The sequence below is a fragment of the Xiphophorus maculatus genome, chromosome 22, assembly GCF_002775205.1.
Source record: "Xiphophorus maculatus strain JP 163 A chromosome 22, X_maculatus-5.0-male, whole genome shotgun sequence".
NCBI classification, from domain to species: Eukaryota; Metazoa; Chordata; class Actinopteri; order Cyprinodontiformes; family Poeciliidae; genus Xiphophorus; species Xiphophorus maculatus.
The window spans coordinates 26765622-26779591 of NC_036464.1; the positions used below are offsets into that span (position 1 = coordinate 26765622).

Here is a 13970-nt window from a genome sequence, read left to right on the forward strand (position 1 = left end):
ATGAAACAGGCTTGACTCCCCTCCCAAGGCATTTTTCATAACCATTCACACCCTGAACGGTGCGACCAAAACACCTCGCATGTTTTCCATGTAGGGGAGACAACAACAACTCACAGGATCTGAGACAAATGTGTGGCCCCACTGACTATTAAGGTGTGAACAAACCGGCAAGCGCTTCCAATTCCTGGGATTCACAACCTGGAGGACTTCTCTCTGATAAGTGACACATAAGAGGTTATTTAAGGACCAAGACATAAACATCTCATTGTACATGTGGAACTAGGTATGATTTTTTTTTTAAACATATTAATTCAAAACCACTAAAATGTTTCATTCATTTTTAAGGTTCTGTCATTTTAATGAAATACCAGACAAGGTGAGTTTCTCTACTTCTGTCATGTCTTAAAAGATGGGCAGTGATAGTTTAGAAACTACAGGAGCCCCACTGACCACTCTTGTTAAGGTCATGATGTTTTAAAACTAGTCAGTGAAACCACCGACTAGTTAGCTTGCTAATATCTATACTTACTACAAACTATACTTGCTTGTTATAGCGCTTATTACAGTCCCTCTAGTTTCAGAATTCACTCAAAATCAACATATTCCCACATTTCTTTCTTAAGTTATAATCCGTGATCAACCTGGAGAGAAACAAAAAGCCACATTTACATGAGGACATAAGCAATAAATAAACACACTACCTTTGATGTAATCATTCTAGTTCTTGACTTACTTTCTTTCACTTATATTTTTCCAAACATCCTATGGTTGAATAATTTAATTTTTTTTAGAACTTATGTCAACATCTGCTAATAATGAGCTATTTAAGTTTTTTAGAGAACAAAATGTTTGTCCAATCCATCTGCTTGTTACTTTTTCTCATTTTTGTCATGTAAATTTTGGAAGGGGATCAATGAGAAAAATTTCTTGCAAATATTTCTAACATAGAACCACAAAGTCAGTGATTATAATAATATTTTTTTAAATCACAAAAACAAAGGTGAAAATCTTTAGGTACTGCTATAACACTATATTTCCCTTCCATTCTGCCTGCTTTGCAATTGAGGTGTAAAAGTTGGTCTGTCCACATATTTGTTGTTTGTGTTGGACATTTATTGTATTTCAGAAACCTTTTTTTATTATTGCAAATGCTGGTCCAGAAGGTCACATACTTCCTAAAAAGCATTCTGGATAATAAAAATAAGCTGAAAAATGTAAAAACACAATATTTGTACCCAACAGCAAAAAGAGATGCACACACACAGTATTGGCCCCAGATGAAAGCTTAGACAGTAAAATCTATCCATCCATTGTCTATAAGCTTATTCATGCAGGGTTGGGGAGAAGGGCTAGTGCCTATCTCCTGCAGTAATTGGACACATGATGGGGTACTTTGTGTACAAGTTGTCAGTCCATCATATAGTAATATATGATGGGGAAAAAAATTCAAGCACAAAAGTTGTTTGCCACACTCAATTGAAAACATGATTTCCTTTTTAAGGATTTATTTCAAAAAGGAGAAAGTCCCCAAACCTTACCCGTAATGTACAAACTCACAATTCTGACCTTGTGTTTCTTATTTGTATGAATCTGGATAAGCAAATCAGGATTTGCTTCACCTTTAAAAAATTGAGGATTCAAAACAAAAAAAGTTATTCAGACTATTCAGCCAGGCTCTGAGACTAACCTTGTGCTTTCAGGTGCTTTAATCTTGTGTTTTACCAAAAAGGTGCCTGAAAGTCCAACTTGTGCTTTAGTTTTATTTATTGAGAACTTGAGCATAAATCTGTTTTTTAAGCAGGAGGATACAAAAAACTAAAAACAAAGAAGAAATAACCAAGTTTTTAAACAGCAAAATTTTAAAAAGAATGGACATTTACAGCATGGTTGTACACATTTTGTACATATTTTTTCCAGACAGATGGAAGTAGATGAATGGTGCAGTGCAGATTAAAAAATAGCAAACTTCTCATAGCAACCAAAACTTTACCTCTGATCATCTTAGTGTTTCTCTTACTTTTCTCCATCTGCTTCCATTTACTCTGACTACCCCCCTCCCCCCCGTCTCCATGTCCCTCCCACCACATTTTCAAGGTTCATCCAAGTCGCGTTGACGCCCACTCACCTCCAACGAGCTACCTCAGTTTCCATGGTAATTGAGTAACGACAGCGCTACACAAATATGTACTTAAACGCTCAGCTCCCCGCAACTCATTAAGAACATCTTCAGATGAAAAAATTAATCTCTCAGGGTGTTGTTTTTCTTAAAGGGCCAGCCTCCCACATCCGGCAACTCTGAGCTTTTCTAACTCCTGAGAGTCTTCGGCGAGTACAAACCTCTGAGCCACTTGGATTTCTGGAGCACAAAGGAACGTTTCATGACTTCAACTGGTAGTCAGCTGTCTTTCTGCAAGATGCGTTACATGAATGAAAGCTCTCAAAGTTTGGTGAAAGCAAAAGTTGGTGGTTGAAACGTAACGGTTACAGCTGTTCCACCGCCTCCACCGTGGTCCTTATGCTCCTTTTCCTGCCTGGTTTCTGCTATTAGACATATTTTAAAACGACAGTGGTTATTTTATGAAAAATCGACAACACAAACAACATAAGTACCAAGTCTTTGCCGTTGGCTCGCTCTCAAAGCCTAATGGGAGCTGGCCCCCTTTGCAGTAGCCTCCCGTTTTTTTTCATAGCATGGGGATTTTCTGGGGGATGAGATTAAATCCACAACGATTTTGTGGAGCTTAAGTTTGTGGGTTTTGCAAAACATGTTTTTGGTGGTTATTTATTCATTTTTTCTAAGTTGTACTGCCACGGAGAAGCCTGATTTGTAAGCTTAAAGATGTCTAGATCTTTACTAAATGAGGAAAATATAAAGATTAAAGTGAAAAAAGTGTTAGCTCTACATCTTACATGAAATTGTAACAAGGAAGGTGTTCATAAATTACTCAGGTGCATTTCTCGCTTTACGTGTTGTAAAGCGAATGTTATTTCCAACGTGCTCAAATGATTTTCTACTTATTGTGAAAAACTTTGACTAGGTCAGAATATGTGTCAGAGGGAAATTAGTTATGATTTTATGGAATGTCTTGCCTCAGATGCTGAAACTTCATTAGCCAATGAACTGTTAAAAATAAAATACAGTTGCTTTCTAAATTTGTACCGATCCACGAGTTCTGGTTCGAGCTTCTAAACTAAATCTTAAATCTTGAATTTAAGATTCAAGATTTTAAAAAAAGAATCTTCAATTACCACATGGAAGTGGTATTCCATGTTTACTACTGTTTATTGCTTTTATTCAGCTCTTTGTTAAATAATATCTTCTGCTTGTTACTATTTTGTTTTTGAGGAGTTTTATTTCCACCATATCTTGTTTCTATGCTTCCTCTTTGTAATGTGAAGTTGCTGCTGTTTGCTCCTGTCCTGTCGCTTCCTTGCCATTGTTCTGTCAGATGTTCTCAGCGTCAGTCACAGAATCGTCTCTGTAGCTGATTTCATTTTGTGCTCAGTCTTTATTTTTATCATTGCACTTCCTGCTTCTACAGCGCTTCATGTTTGTTCACAAAGAGGCCTGAATTATAGCTTTCGACGTTTCGTGAATCCGCACATGGTTTTAGGGTGAAATGTCTGGTTTCAGTTCCCTAATCCCCATTTGTTCAAGTCGAGTTATTTTAGTATGTTTCATCTATCTATCTGTCATCTATTAAATTCTGTTCAGGCTCAAATAAATGTTGTCGTCACTTTTCCTGTTTGCCTCTGGTGTTATCTCTGTTGTCTTTTGTTGAATTGTTTTATGATTCAAAATGTTTCAAAGAGGACTGCAACACGACAGAAACTTTCCACAAATTATGAATTTGAAGTTTAGATGAGGAATTGGGGATATATTTCAAATTTGGAATAATTAACATCAAATGGATCTTTCAGCTCAACAGTTATCCTGAATACAGACCCAAGAAAACTCTTAACTGGTTTCAAAGAAATAAGCAAAGCTGCTAATACACAATTCAACTTCAAATCAGAAGAAAGAATTGAGTTTTCAGGTGTATAAACAAAGCTCTAAGAACTTCAATAATTCTATTTGCACAAATACATGTGGCTACTTTCTAAATGCAACAAATGTCCTGAAGTTGTCTTTAGTAAAACTGGCTTTTCTGCAGGGTATTAAATAAAGGTGTGTTCAATACCCATTCATTGGCATTCCATTTTACTACACATACATTATGTGCTAATTTGTGTGGATTACTTGGGCTGTTGCTGAAATCCAGAGTGAATAGCCTCATTAGCAATAGACTCACTTTTTTTGTTGTTGCTGAGGCCACAACTCCTAAAGTATAATAATAAAGCACACGGTTCTGCTATTACCCGGTTTTCTTCCTATTGCAAGTAGGAACCAATACTGAAGTTGGAGACATGCACATATTTTAAAACAGGCAACTTGTTGGGAGTCAGACTGGGTAAACTCAAGCGCACACCCACCGAAGTATCTTGCAAACGCATGTTACCTATAACACACACTCACTTGTACTCCGTCGCAGCAGATGGCTCCACAGTCATAGCTGATGTTTCACACGTCAATGGAGCACTCCCTGTACTCACAACACGCAGTCATTCCATGGAAATCACAGCAACCCAACATACAAACAGGACTGCACATGCAACCATAACAAACTCATGACAGTACAGGCATTTTTTTTTTTGGTGTGCATGCATGCACAGAATGTCCTTATCTGTGCTAATTTATGGAGCGAGTGGCCACTTTTGTTGGCAACTCAGCTCAAACCTCATCATAACACACACAAGTTGAAATCTTCAGAGGCAGAGAGTCAGGGGAAGGCGTTCGGCCCGATGTCAAAACAACCAACAGCACCAGATGAGGAAGACTGCACCATGTGACCCCCGCGGCTCAAGGACATCATCGCTTTTATAAAACACTGAGCAGCATCTGTGGTTGCTAATTGAAACACTCAACATTTAATAGAGACCTGTGATGAGGCAAATAAACCAAGGCGCAGTTTCTAATAGAATCAGAGGGTTTTTTTAAGTTGAGAGCCGGGTGAACCGACTGGTTGCCGAAAACATCTGATATTTGAGCTGAGAGAAAATTAAAAGATCAGATTTAATTTATGTCAAGTCTTTTTGTCAGGTGGATGTGGACACGATTATTCTGACTGGAATCATAGCAACAAAACTCTGGAATCTGTGATATTAGGAAAGGTGTAAAAAACAATTCCCTGACAGCTGGTGTATAAATGAATGTGACTGTGGAGTGTAAAAAAAAATGTAAACACAAGCAGAGACAGAGGAAGAAGAGACTCAGGAGTGGGTTACATCTCTCTCCTTTTTTAGTAATTATTAGTGCTGCTTTCAGGATTTGGACCGCCCGGCGCGGATCTGAGGCGAGCCAGGCTGACAGCAGGAATAGTAACACGGAAGGACGCGGGCATCCTGCCCAAACTTTCTCTGACACATTCAGGCCAATTAATGAACAAAAACCCACTTGATTCAGAGTGGGAGAAGGATTTGTTTTTCCCTCTGAGGAGGACAGACTTAGGAGATGTTTGATGTGCAACGATTCACCTGAACAGCAGACAAATAACTGTTGAACAAATAGCTTGGGTTTTACAATGAGGTGAGGTTCTGCACAGTCGGATGTTGATCACCTGCAGCAGATAGCTCATAACTGACTTCTAATCGGCTGAGCAGATATTAGTATTTTATGACCAGTCGAGGTAAGAGCTGGTCTGAAAGGAGCCGTTTCCTACATGGGTTTTCACTTATGATGCCCGATTCAATCAGAGTTCCAATAATGGCTTTTGTTAAATTATCAGTATTGGTGTGATTGAGGAAATGATTCTCTAGACACCTGTTGTTGTGGTTTTAATTAATCACAGCACATGTTCATCTTCAGAACTGACCTTAAGGTTCAGTATTATGTGTTTTCCAGTCACATAGTATCATTTTATAGCACAATCAAGTAACTTTGTTACCTTCAGTTATTATAAAAATGGTATATATATTAAATATAACTTAAAAGAAATTTCACTACGTAATTTAACATCTTGAAATTGGGCCTCTGTCTCTTTAAAAACTCCTGCTCTTTCTTAAACTTCACCTTCAGGAAGTCATGACAATGGAGATTAGAGGATTTCTCAAACATGCATGGAAGAATCAAAGCAACACACCAGGTATGTTTGTGATGAAAGAATAACATTATCACATGATGTAAAGCTAAAAAAAAACAAGTCAATTTTACCTTGTACTGCCCCTTTAATTTAAAAAAGAGGGATCAAAAATTAATATCCCATCCATTCATTATCAAACATGCTTATCGCTAGTGAGGTCATGAGGGCTGCTGGTGCCTATTTCCAGCGGTCAACAGGCAAGACGTGGGGTCATCCTGGACAGGTCACCAGTCCATAGAAGGGCCAAAAATAAATAAATAAATACAAATTCTTTTTCAAAATCAAACTGGACTTTATATAAAATATTCAATTTTTTGCTATACTGTTATTGAACACTATTGACCTGATTAAAGCATACTTTAAAAACAACTAAATATTTCAATTAGGATCAACATTGAGCTATAAGTTTCTGTTTTGGGTTTTACATATATGTGTACAACTAACGCCAGCCACCTGCCTCTAGTACATTTAAACTCTTACTAAAACTTTGTTCTATTTATGCAGAATGACAAACATCCTGCTTCAAACAGTCAGGACATTCAGTTGTAAATCAGTCGCTTCTTATGTATGTATTCATGCAAACAACTGAGATTTTTAGCAGGATGAAAGTTGTCCTAGCTGTGCAAGTATTTGCAGGAAACAAGCATTTCCATCTTGGAATAGAAACAGCCATCCTGTACTCCTTCTTTATTCAGCTGCTCCCCCTGGCTGTTAAATTCCAAACCTCCTGCCTGTTTCCTCCATATCCTGCCTCCTGCAGTGATGAAAACCGAAATAAATACTATATGGGGAATCTCTCTCCTTCAATTTTCATAATAACCTTGCCTTATTTCACTGCAGAATAAACAGTGATGTATAAGCCTTTCATTTAAATCAGTTTCTAGAAGTTGTTCAGTGGTAAGCAGATGAAATAAACAACTGTCCTCCACCCTAAAAAGGAATAATTAATGTAAGACTGTGGTTGGACTTGTTTCAAACAGTATATCTAAACTTGGAAGTGAACTTCATGAAGGAAACTCCTCCATCCCACTGATTCCTACCCTCCTCTTTGGATTCCAACCCTGCTGCTATTTCTGCACTCTCACGCAATCGGCTTGTGCCGGCGTGAACACATCTCCCCCGTTTTTCTGTGCGCCAAGCATGTTATTTGAATTTTTAAGACGTTTCATGCAATTTCATCAGACCTGCCCACGCTAAGGAAGTTGGGGATAAAATTAGTTTGGTTAGATGAGGCTCCAAGGTGACTGGTGATAGTCGTGTGGGGTTGTTTGCCAATTAAAAACTCTTGATATAGCTTTCTATTCCTGGTTTAGGTGACAAACAGAGTGGAAATCTTTGAAGTCAGATGGTTTTCTTGTGCAGAACATATAATTCAGAAATGTTTTCATAATGTTTTGGGGCTTTTTAGTTTGATGCTATTTAAATCTAAAAGCTCTTTCTTGATGAAGGTGCAATAACAGCTTCATTACTCTGTCATCTCTTTAATGAAGCTCAGTAATTAATGTGTTAGAAGTGAGTGAGCATCTGTTTTTTTTCTTTCCCTTGCCTTTGACAGTAATTAATTAGAATTGTGGTTGGAGATTTTGCGTGTCTTAAACTTGAGAAAAGAAGAGTTTCCAAAAACAGGACAAATGATGAGCATGAAACAGGAACTGTAACACTGTCGATTGGAATCAGTCATAAAACTGCATCTGTTGAAGTCACAACGTGTGCTTTCAGGAAATAAGCTGCTGAGAATAAAGAGTAACTTGCATGAGCTGTGCAGCAGAAGTACAGTGGACATTGTTCTGGGTTACAGATCAACAGGTACTTCATTCTTCACAATTCATCAAAATGAAAATCATGATTCCTTTAACTTGGTAGTTCGGTGTAAGACTTCATTCATGACCTTAGCATGCTGAGGTCATGTTACTAGCATATTTAGCAACATTTCTGTTGAAGAGCTTTGACCATAAAACAAGGTGTTTCTCTCATCATTGAAAAAATCTGATTGTGTTCATTCTGCAGCATTTTCTGCTTCTCACCACAGCCTACAAGACTGTAGAAAAAGACCCTTTAACCTTTCTCACATAGCACTTCCACTGAACAGCGTAAATGCCAATATTGATCATGCCGGCCTATTTTTAATAGAATACGCTTTCTTTTGATATTTTAATGCAACATGTTGGAACCTTTAGAGCTACAGCTGAGAATTTCATTGATTCTGCTAGAGGCTGCAGGGGAATCTCCCCGGACGACTTCGCCTCATCATGCCATCATTAAATGTTGTCATAATTCATGATTTTTAGAGGTCAGAAAAACAGGGGAGATGTCAGAATTAAATGGTTCAAGCTAATATGACAACTTCACAAAAGTATGAGATTTTTTCCAAGGCAACATTTGTTGTTCTTGAATTTTAGCTTTAGCTTTCATGCTTATGTTTTGTGACCCGTTCATCACACTCATTCCCCTCATCCTGTTCATCACACTCATCCCTATCCTATTTACAACTCTAATTTCAGACTCATCCACCGCAATCTTCTTTTTTTATGTCTATTCATCACATTAATTTTCCGCATCCCTGCTTTTAATGTCTTCATCCAACTAATCTTCTTCATCCCTCTTTTAATGCTTTGTCATCCATTTCATTCTCATCATTTTTGTTCTGATCCCTTTCCATCCCAATGATCCACCTCATCTCTATGTCATTCTGTTTTAACATTCATCCTCCTTATTCTTTTAGCCAATGATTCATCCCACTCATCCTCCTTACTTTTAGGCCAGTTTTTCATCCCACTCATCATTTTAATACCAATGTGTTATCCCACTTATACCTCTTCACAGTCCTGTCTTTATGCCCATCCACCTCCTCCCTCTTTCTTTTTATCACTCTTCATTCTTTTTTTCCATTGCAGTCATCCATCTTATTTTTTGTGGCCACTTTTAACCCCACTCATCCACCTCATCCTTTATTTACAACCTTGTCGTCACACTCATCCCTCTTTTAGATGTATTTTCATCTCATCCATCTTCCGTATTCCTCTTTGTGTCCCTGTTTTATAGCAGTCATCTTTCTCGCCTCCTTTTGAATTATTTTTCTTTCAACTCATCCTCCACTGCCTCCGTTATTAGCACTTTCATCCGTCTCTCTTCATTCCTTATGTTTCTGATTACCATCCCACTCGTCCCCTTCTTCAAAACTCTTCCACCTTATCCCCCCCTACAGTAATGCAGCTGTAATATGTATTGCATGTTTTAAATGGTTTCAGAAACATTCAGTTGTTTAATGCACTGCTAATTCAGATAAAAAGTAATTCTGAGCACTATAAAAAAGAAGTTCAACACAAAACTAGTACTTTGTGTAAAAAAAACCTAACTAACCCCCTTCAACCCCCAGTCTTAGTTTAATTCTTAGTCACTTTAACAACTCAATATCAGTTCATTACTGCTTCTCATTTCTACCATTATCTCTTCTTCCCAATTCCTATTTTGCTTTTTGTATTATCAGGATGGCTGCAAAAATTGCCAGATCATTTCCATACTGAGATCATTTCCCCACAGTCCCTGTTGTAGGTCAAATATCTGAAATATTTATTTTGTTTAAACCTTAGTTGGACTAATCCACAAGTCAATCTTTATTCTATTTGATTAAAAAAAGTTAATTTTTTTCACTTCCTCTGTGCAGTGTTCATGCCACATCCAGAGGAAACTTAACTTTCTGATCCTCATCCTGCCCTCAACTTTGATATCACACTCATAAAAGCAGACAATATTTAAGCATTTGATCATTTATAATGTTTGGTTAATTGAGAGTGAAGTGACATTAAGAAAAGTCCCTTATTTCTACATTTTCTTTTAAATTAAGCACATTTTCTGCCTAATGAGCTTACTGTAGCCCAGGTATTACGCCCTCCTCCTGAACGTCTCTTTGAAGCTGGAAGTTTTTTTTTTTTTTTTTTTTTCTTCTTCTTCTTCGGGTTTGTTGCATCTCTACAAGGACTCGCTGCAATTACGTTTGCCTGCTGCAGTTAGAGCCGATGAAGCACAAGGTTTAGTTTTAGCTATTTAAAAAAAGTAAGGAGTGTGACTCATTTCTTTGGTTCAAATCCTCCCCCGCAGCTCCATGACTCCACAGATATTCCTCTCCACTAATTTACATCAAGAGATTAATTAAGTGCGGTTAGATTTTTTTCGGTTTAAGCAGAAAGCGTGGCATACATTCAACGCATTACTTTAGTATATTTATGTTAACTGCCGAATTATACACCTGAAAGAGTGCGTGTACAGACTGTTACACATGGCTTAGGGTAGGAAGAGCGAGAGGATCTCTCCAGTGACAGGGGACCCCGCCCCCCATCGCCCCCCCTCCCTCCCCTCCATTCCCATCTGGATCTTCCTGCCTCTCAATTAACCCTAATGGAAATGGCAATTAATTAACTCCTCTCAAAGAATGATTAAGAACCTGACAATCAAGTGAGTGGGAGGGGTTTAAGTAATGATAATTAAGAGGTAATGATTTCCCGGCAGGTGAAGAAATAAATTTAAAAAAAGAAAGAAAACTAAGACGCGCGTGCGTTCCGAATTAGCGTGGATTTATGTCAGGTGAACGCAGCCCGGAGTTCAACCGGATCCAGTTCATCTCTGCAGGTTAACGGAGGGAGAGCAAAGTAAGCGCGAGGCCTTACCGTGTTCCTCTGGCCGCTGGCTCCTATTGGTCCCCTGAAAACCCCCTTGATGCTCCTCAGCTGTCCGTCACGCAGGTGGGTGGAACTGATCACGATGTAGTAGCACGCCATTGGATAAAGTCGACTTTCATGAGGTTAAATATCTATCTAGCTCTTTTGTTTTCCAAATCTTGAAACTTCCTTCTCTTCCTTCTGCTGCGCTTCTCCTGCTCGTTGGCTTTTATTAGGAAGTAGAGGGAGAAGAGGAGGAGCAGCTCGGTTTTCCTCCCTGCTTGCACTGATTTATTCTCTCTCTTCTCCAAGTTTTTTGGAAGTTCCTCTCCAGCTCCGACTCCCTCCTTTCAGCGCCCGGGTCCTGGTAAATATTTCACCCTCTGCTCCTCCTCGGCTTTGCTGGGATGCTTTCTCCGTCTTTTCTGGATTTGCTAGAGGTCCCTGTCTCCAGTTAAATATTTCTCTTTAAGTCTTTTCATCCATCTCTTATTCATCAATCCTTCCCGTCGCTGACTACCCTCTCCCTCCCTCTGTGTCTTTTCCGCTGAGTCTAAATTTCTTGGTGAAATTGATCAGCCTCGCAGTTGCTCTAACTATCTCCACCTCTTCTTCCTCTTCCTCAGTTCCCTGGTGTTTCTCCTCGCTCTTTGTCTAAGTATGGAGCAGGTCTACTTTCTCCCTCTCAGTCCTGTCCTTCCTGTCAGAGCAGCGCGTGCAGCTTCCTCTCAGATGCTCCTCTCCTCCGCATGTGCTCGCGCTCCTCCCTCCCTCCCTCCGCTGATCTCTGGCTCTGTGGCCGGCAGAGAGCTTTGCTCCTCAGTTACCCCGCCGTTACCATCTGCCCTTTTAACACATGGAGTGCTGACGCTTGCTCCCTCTCTCTCCCTCTGTCTCCCTCTCCTCCATCCCTTCCTGCCTCTCCTCTTGCTGTCTTTCTTCTGCCTTTAATCATCCCCTTCTCTCTCTTCTCTCAAGCCAAAGGAGACAAGCTCCACCTACCGGTTAGCGGGGATCGCACAGAGCGAAGACACGGAGAAGCGGAGAGAAGACGGTCTGAATCCACGCCACGGTGCCTGGACGTTTACCCACAGCTGGCAAGGCTGGAAATCTACCTACGACAACCACACGATTTACAATAAAGAGTTGAGGGTTTTTTCTTCTTGACTGAAAATGAGAATTTTTCTCTCTCTCTTTTTTTTTTAGCATAAAATACAAAGCAAATTTATTCAAACATAATTATTTTTGCTGGTTATTAAGTCTCACCAACTCAAATTTAAGACTCTTTAAGGCCATAATAATTTAGATCTAAGACCGGGATCAAGATAGAAATGTATTTAAAAATCCATTTATATACATTAGAATGGAAAACTGTTATAGAAATTGTACTATTTGTGAGATTAACTACAGATACTCATTCTTACATTAGTTGAAGACATTAATTGCCATTGTAACAGGCTATCTGCAGGTTTCAACATGTCAAATTTAAGATTTTTCAAGAGCTGACTGAAATATAACACCAAAAAAAGTAAGTGGTTTGGAGATTCTGCTGTGTTACAATCAAGTGTTGGAAAAACGTCACATTTCTGGGGTCTGTTTGTGGCGCTTGGCAGCAGCTTTGGGGGCATATTTTATGTCAATTTTTCCGTTAATGATAAAGTCCAGTCATATAAATAAAGAATAAAACACAAAGGAAAGACCTTTTAAAGCTTTTTGGAAAAAGTAATAAAAACAACTACTTCTGGTGAGACATAAAGTAGAAAATTACAACCAATCATGACAACAGAAACTTAGCTAACCTAATCAAAGCTCCACATTTATTAACCACATTAATCAGTGAAAATCCCACAACAAAAACAATTTAAGATCCACATTCAGTGGAATATGAATTGGAAGACACATTTAACTGCCAACATGCCCAGTTCTAGCCTGGCTGTCGCCGATATGCAGTTCAGCTCAAATTTCATCTCCCTTCAGGGCTTTGTCTGGGATTTCTCCCATTGAGCTGAATTTCACCCTGGTCAATTAGCAAACCGAAGGAGGAGACGTGAACGATGATGTCGAGTTTCTACGCTCGTTTAGAGTTGTGGTAGTTGTAGTTTGGAAGTGGCAGAGGAGGAAGAGGATGAAGCTGTTCAGTCCATACTGCATCAGGATCTGGCTGACCCAGTGGAGCGGACTCCGTCAAAGCCTTTAGCTTTTCTATTATATATTTAAATGGACATAAAATGTTAACTTTTGTGGTCTTTTTCAAATTTTAAGAAAAAAATTTGGGGCAAAGATTCCAGTACTTGGAGAATTGAAGTAAAGTCTCAGGCTTTTTATAGAGGCAAGACAACATCTAGTTCTTTAGATTTAAAACAAGAACATTTTAAATACCAGGCATGAAAATAAGTCTTTATACTCTGAAGAAGTCTGTGTTTTAGAACTGAAAAGTAACCCAGGCACTATTTTCTTTTTCCTGAGTTAAAAATCCCCCTTGCCTTGTTTATAATAAATAATCTAATAATCCAGCTCTAACATTTATAAGACTTTAAGATTTAGTTGAAAGGAACCACAGAACCTTCTACTCTACAAAGCCTTGAGCCTTCTATGTCTATGTTCTAAAAAGACTTCTTTAATTCATTTATGACAGAGACAGCTCAAAAATAGAAGACAAATGTCTTCCTAAAAGAGACAGAAAAGAGGATTCTTGGCTCGTTATAATTTCAGGCCTCCGATATTCAGTCCCTTATAAATCACAAGAAACCGACTGATTGCCAATTCCTTTATCTAATCATCATTTTTATGTTCTTTCTCTTTCATAAATCTGTGAACTTCCCATTCTGAAGCTCATATTCTGTTTTCAGAACATGGTTTTTTCTCTTCTCCCTTTTCTGTTGATCAGAAGAACCAACGTTTGTCCCGTTAGAAGTGAATTAAGGTTTCACTTCCTCTATACTTTCCAGAGAAGTGAATCTTAATGTGCTCTTTGAGAAGTTAGGGATTTATATTAAAACGGACCATTTATTTTCTCATTCCTCCAGAGAAAACTAATCAGTGAAAGCAGCTCTGAAAAATGGATGCTATGAAGATGCAAATGAACATCCTAAATCAGCTCAAATCTGTATATTTGACCTTTGACCTGCACTGGATA

The 13970-nt window shown here is 38.6% G+C and overlaps 1 protein-coding gene and 1 long non-coding RNA gene across 2 annotated transcripts in view; one reads left to right on the plus strand and one right to left on the minus strand.

Annotated features, from left to right (window-relative positions):
- The window catches only part of LOC102228912, a 90824-nt gene extending 79855 nt beyond the window's left edge, over positions 1–10969 (minus strand). The window contains exon 1 of the mRNA XM_023328069.1: positions 10844–10969. Within this exon, the coding sequence (XP_023183837.1) occupies positions 10844–10954 (111 nt within the window). The 5' untranslated portion in view covers positions 10955–10969. The remainder of the gene's footprint in view (positions 1–10843) is intronic.
- A 145-nt stretch (positions 10970–11114) lies between these two features.
- On the plus strand, positions 11115–12008 carry LOC111606791. The gene is made up of 2 exons (XR_002752239.1): positions 11115–11201; positions 11813–12008. It is a non-coding gene; the product is annotated as an uncharacterized LOC111606791 (long non-coding RNA).
- Positions 12009–13970: the final 1962 nt, after the last annotated feature.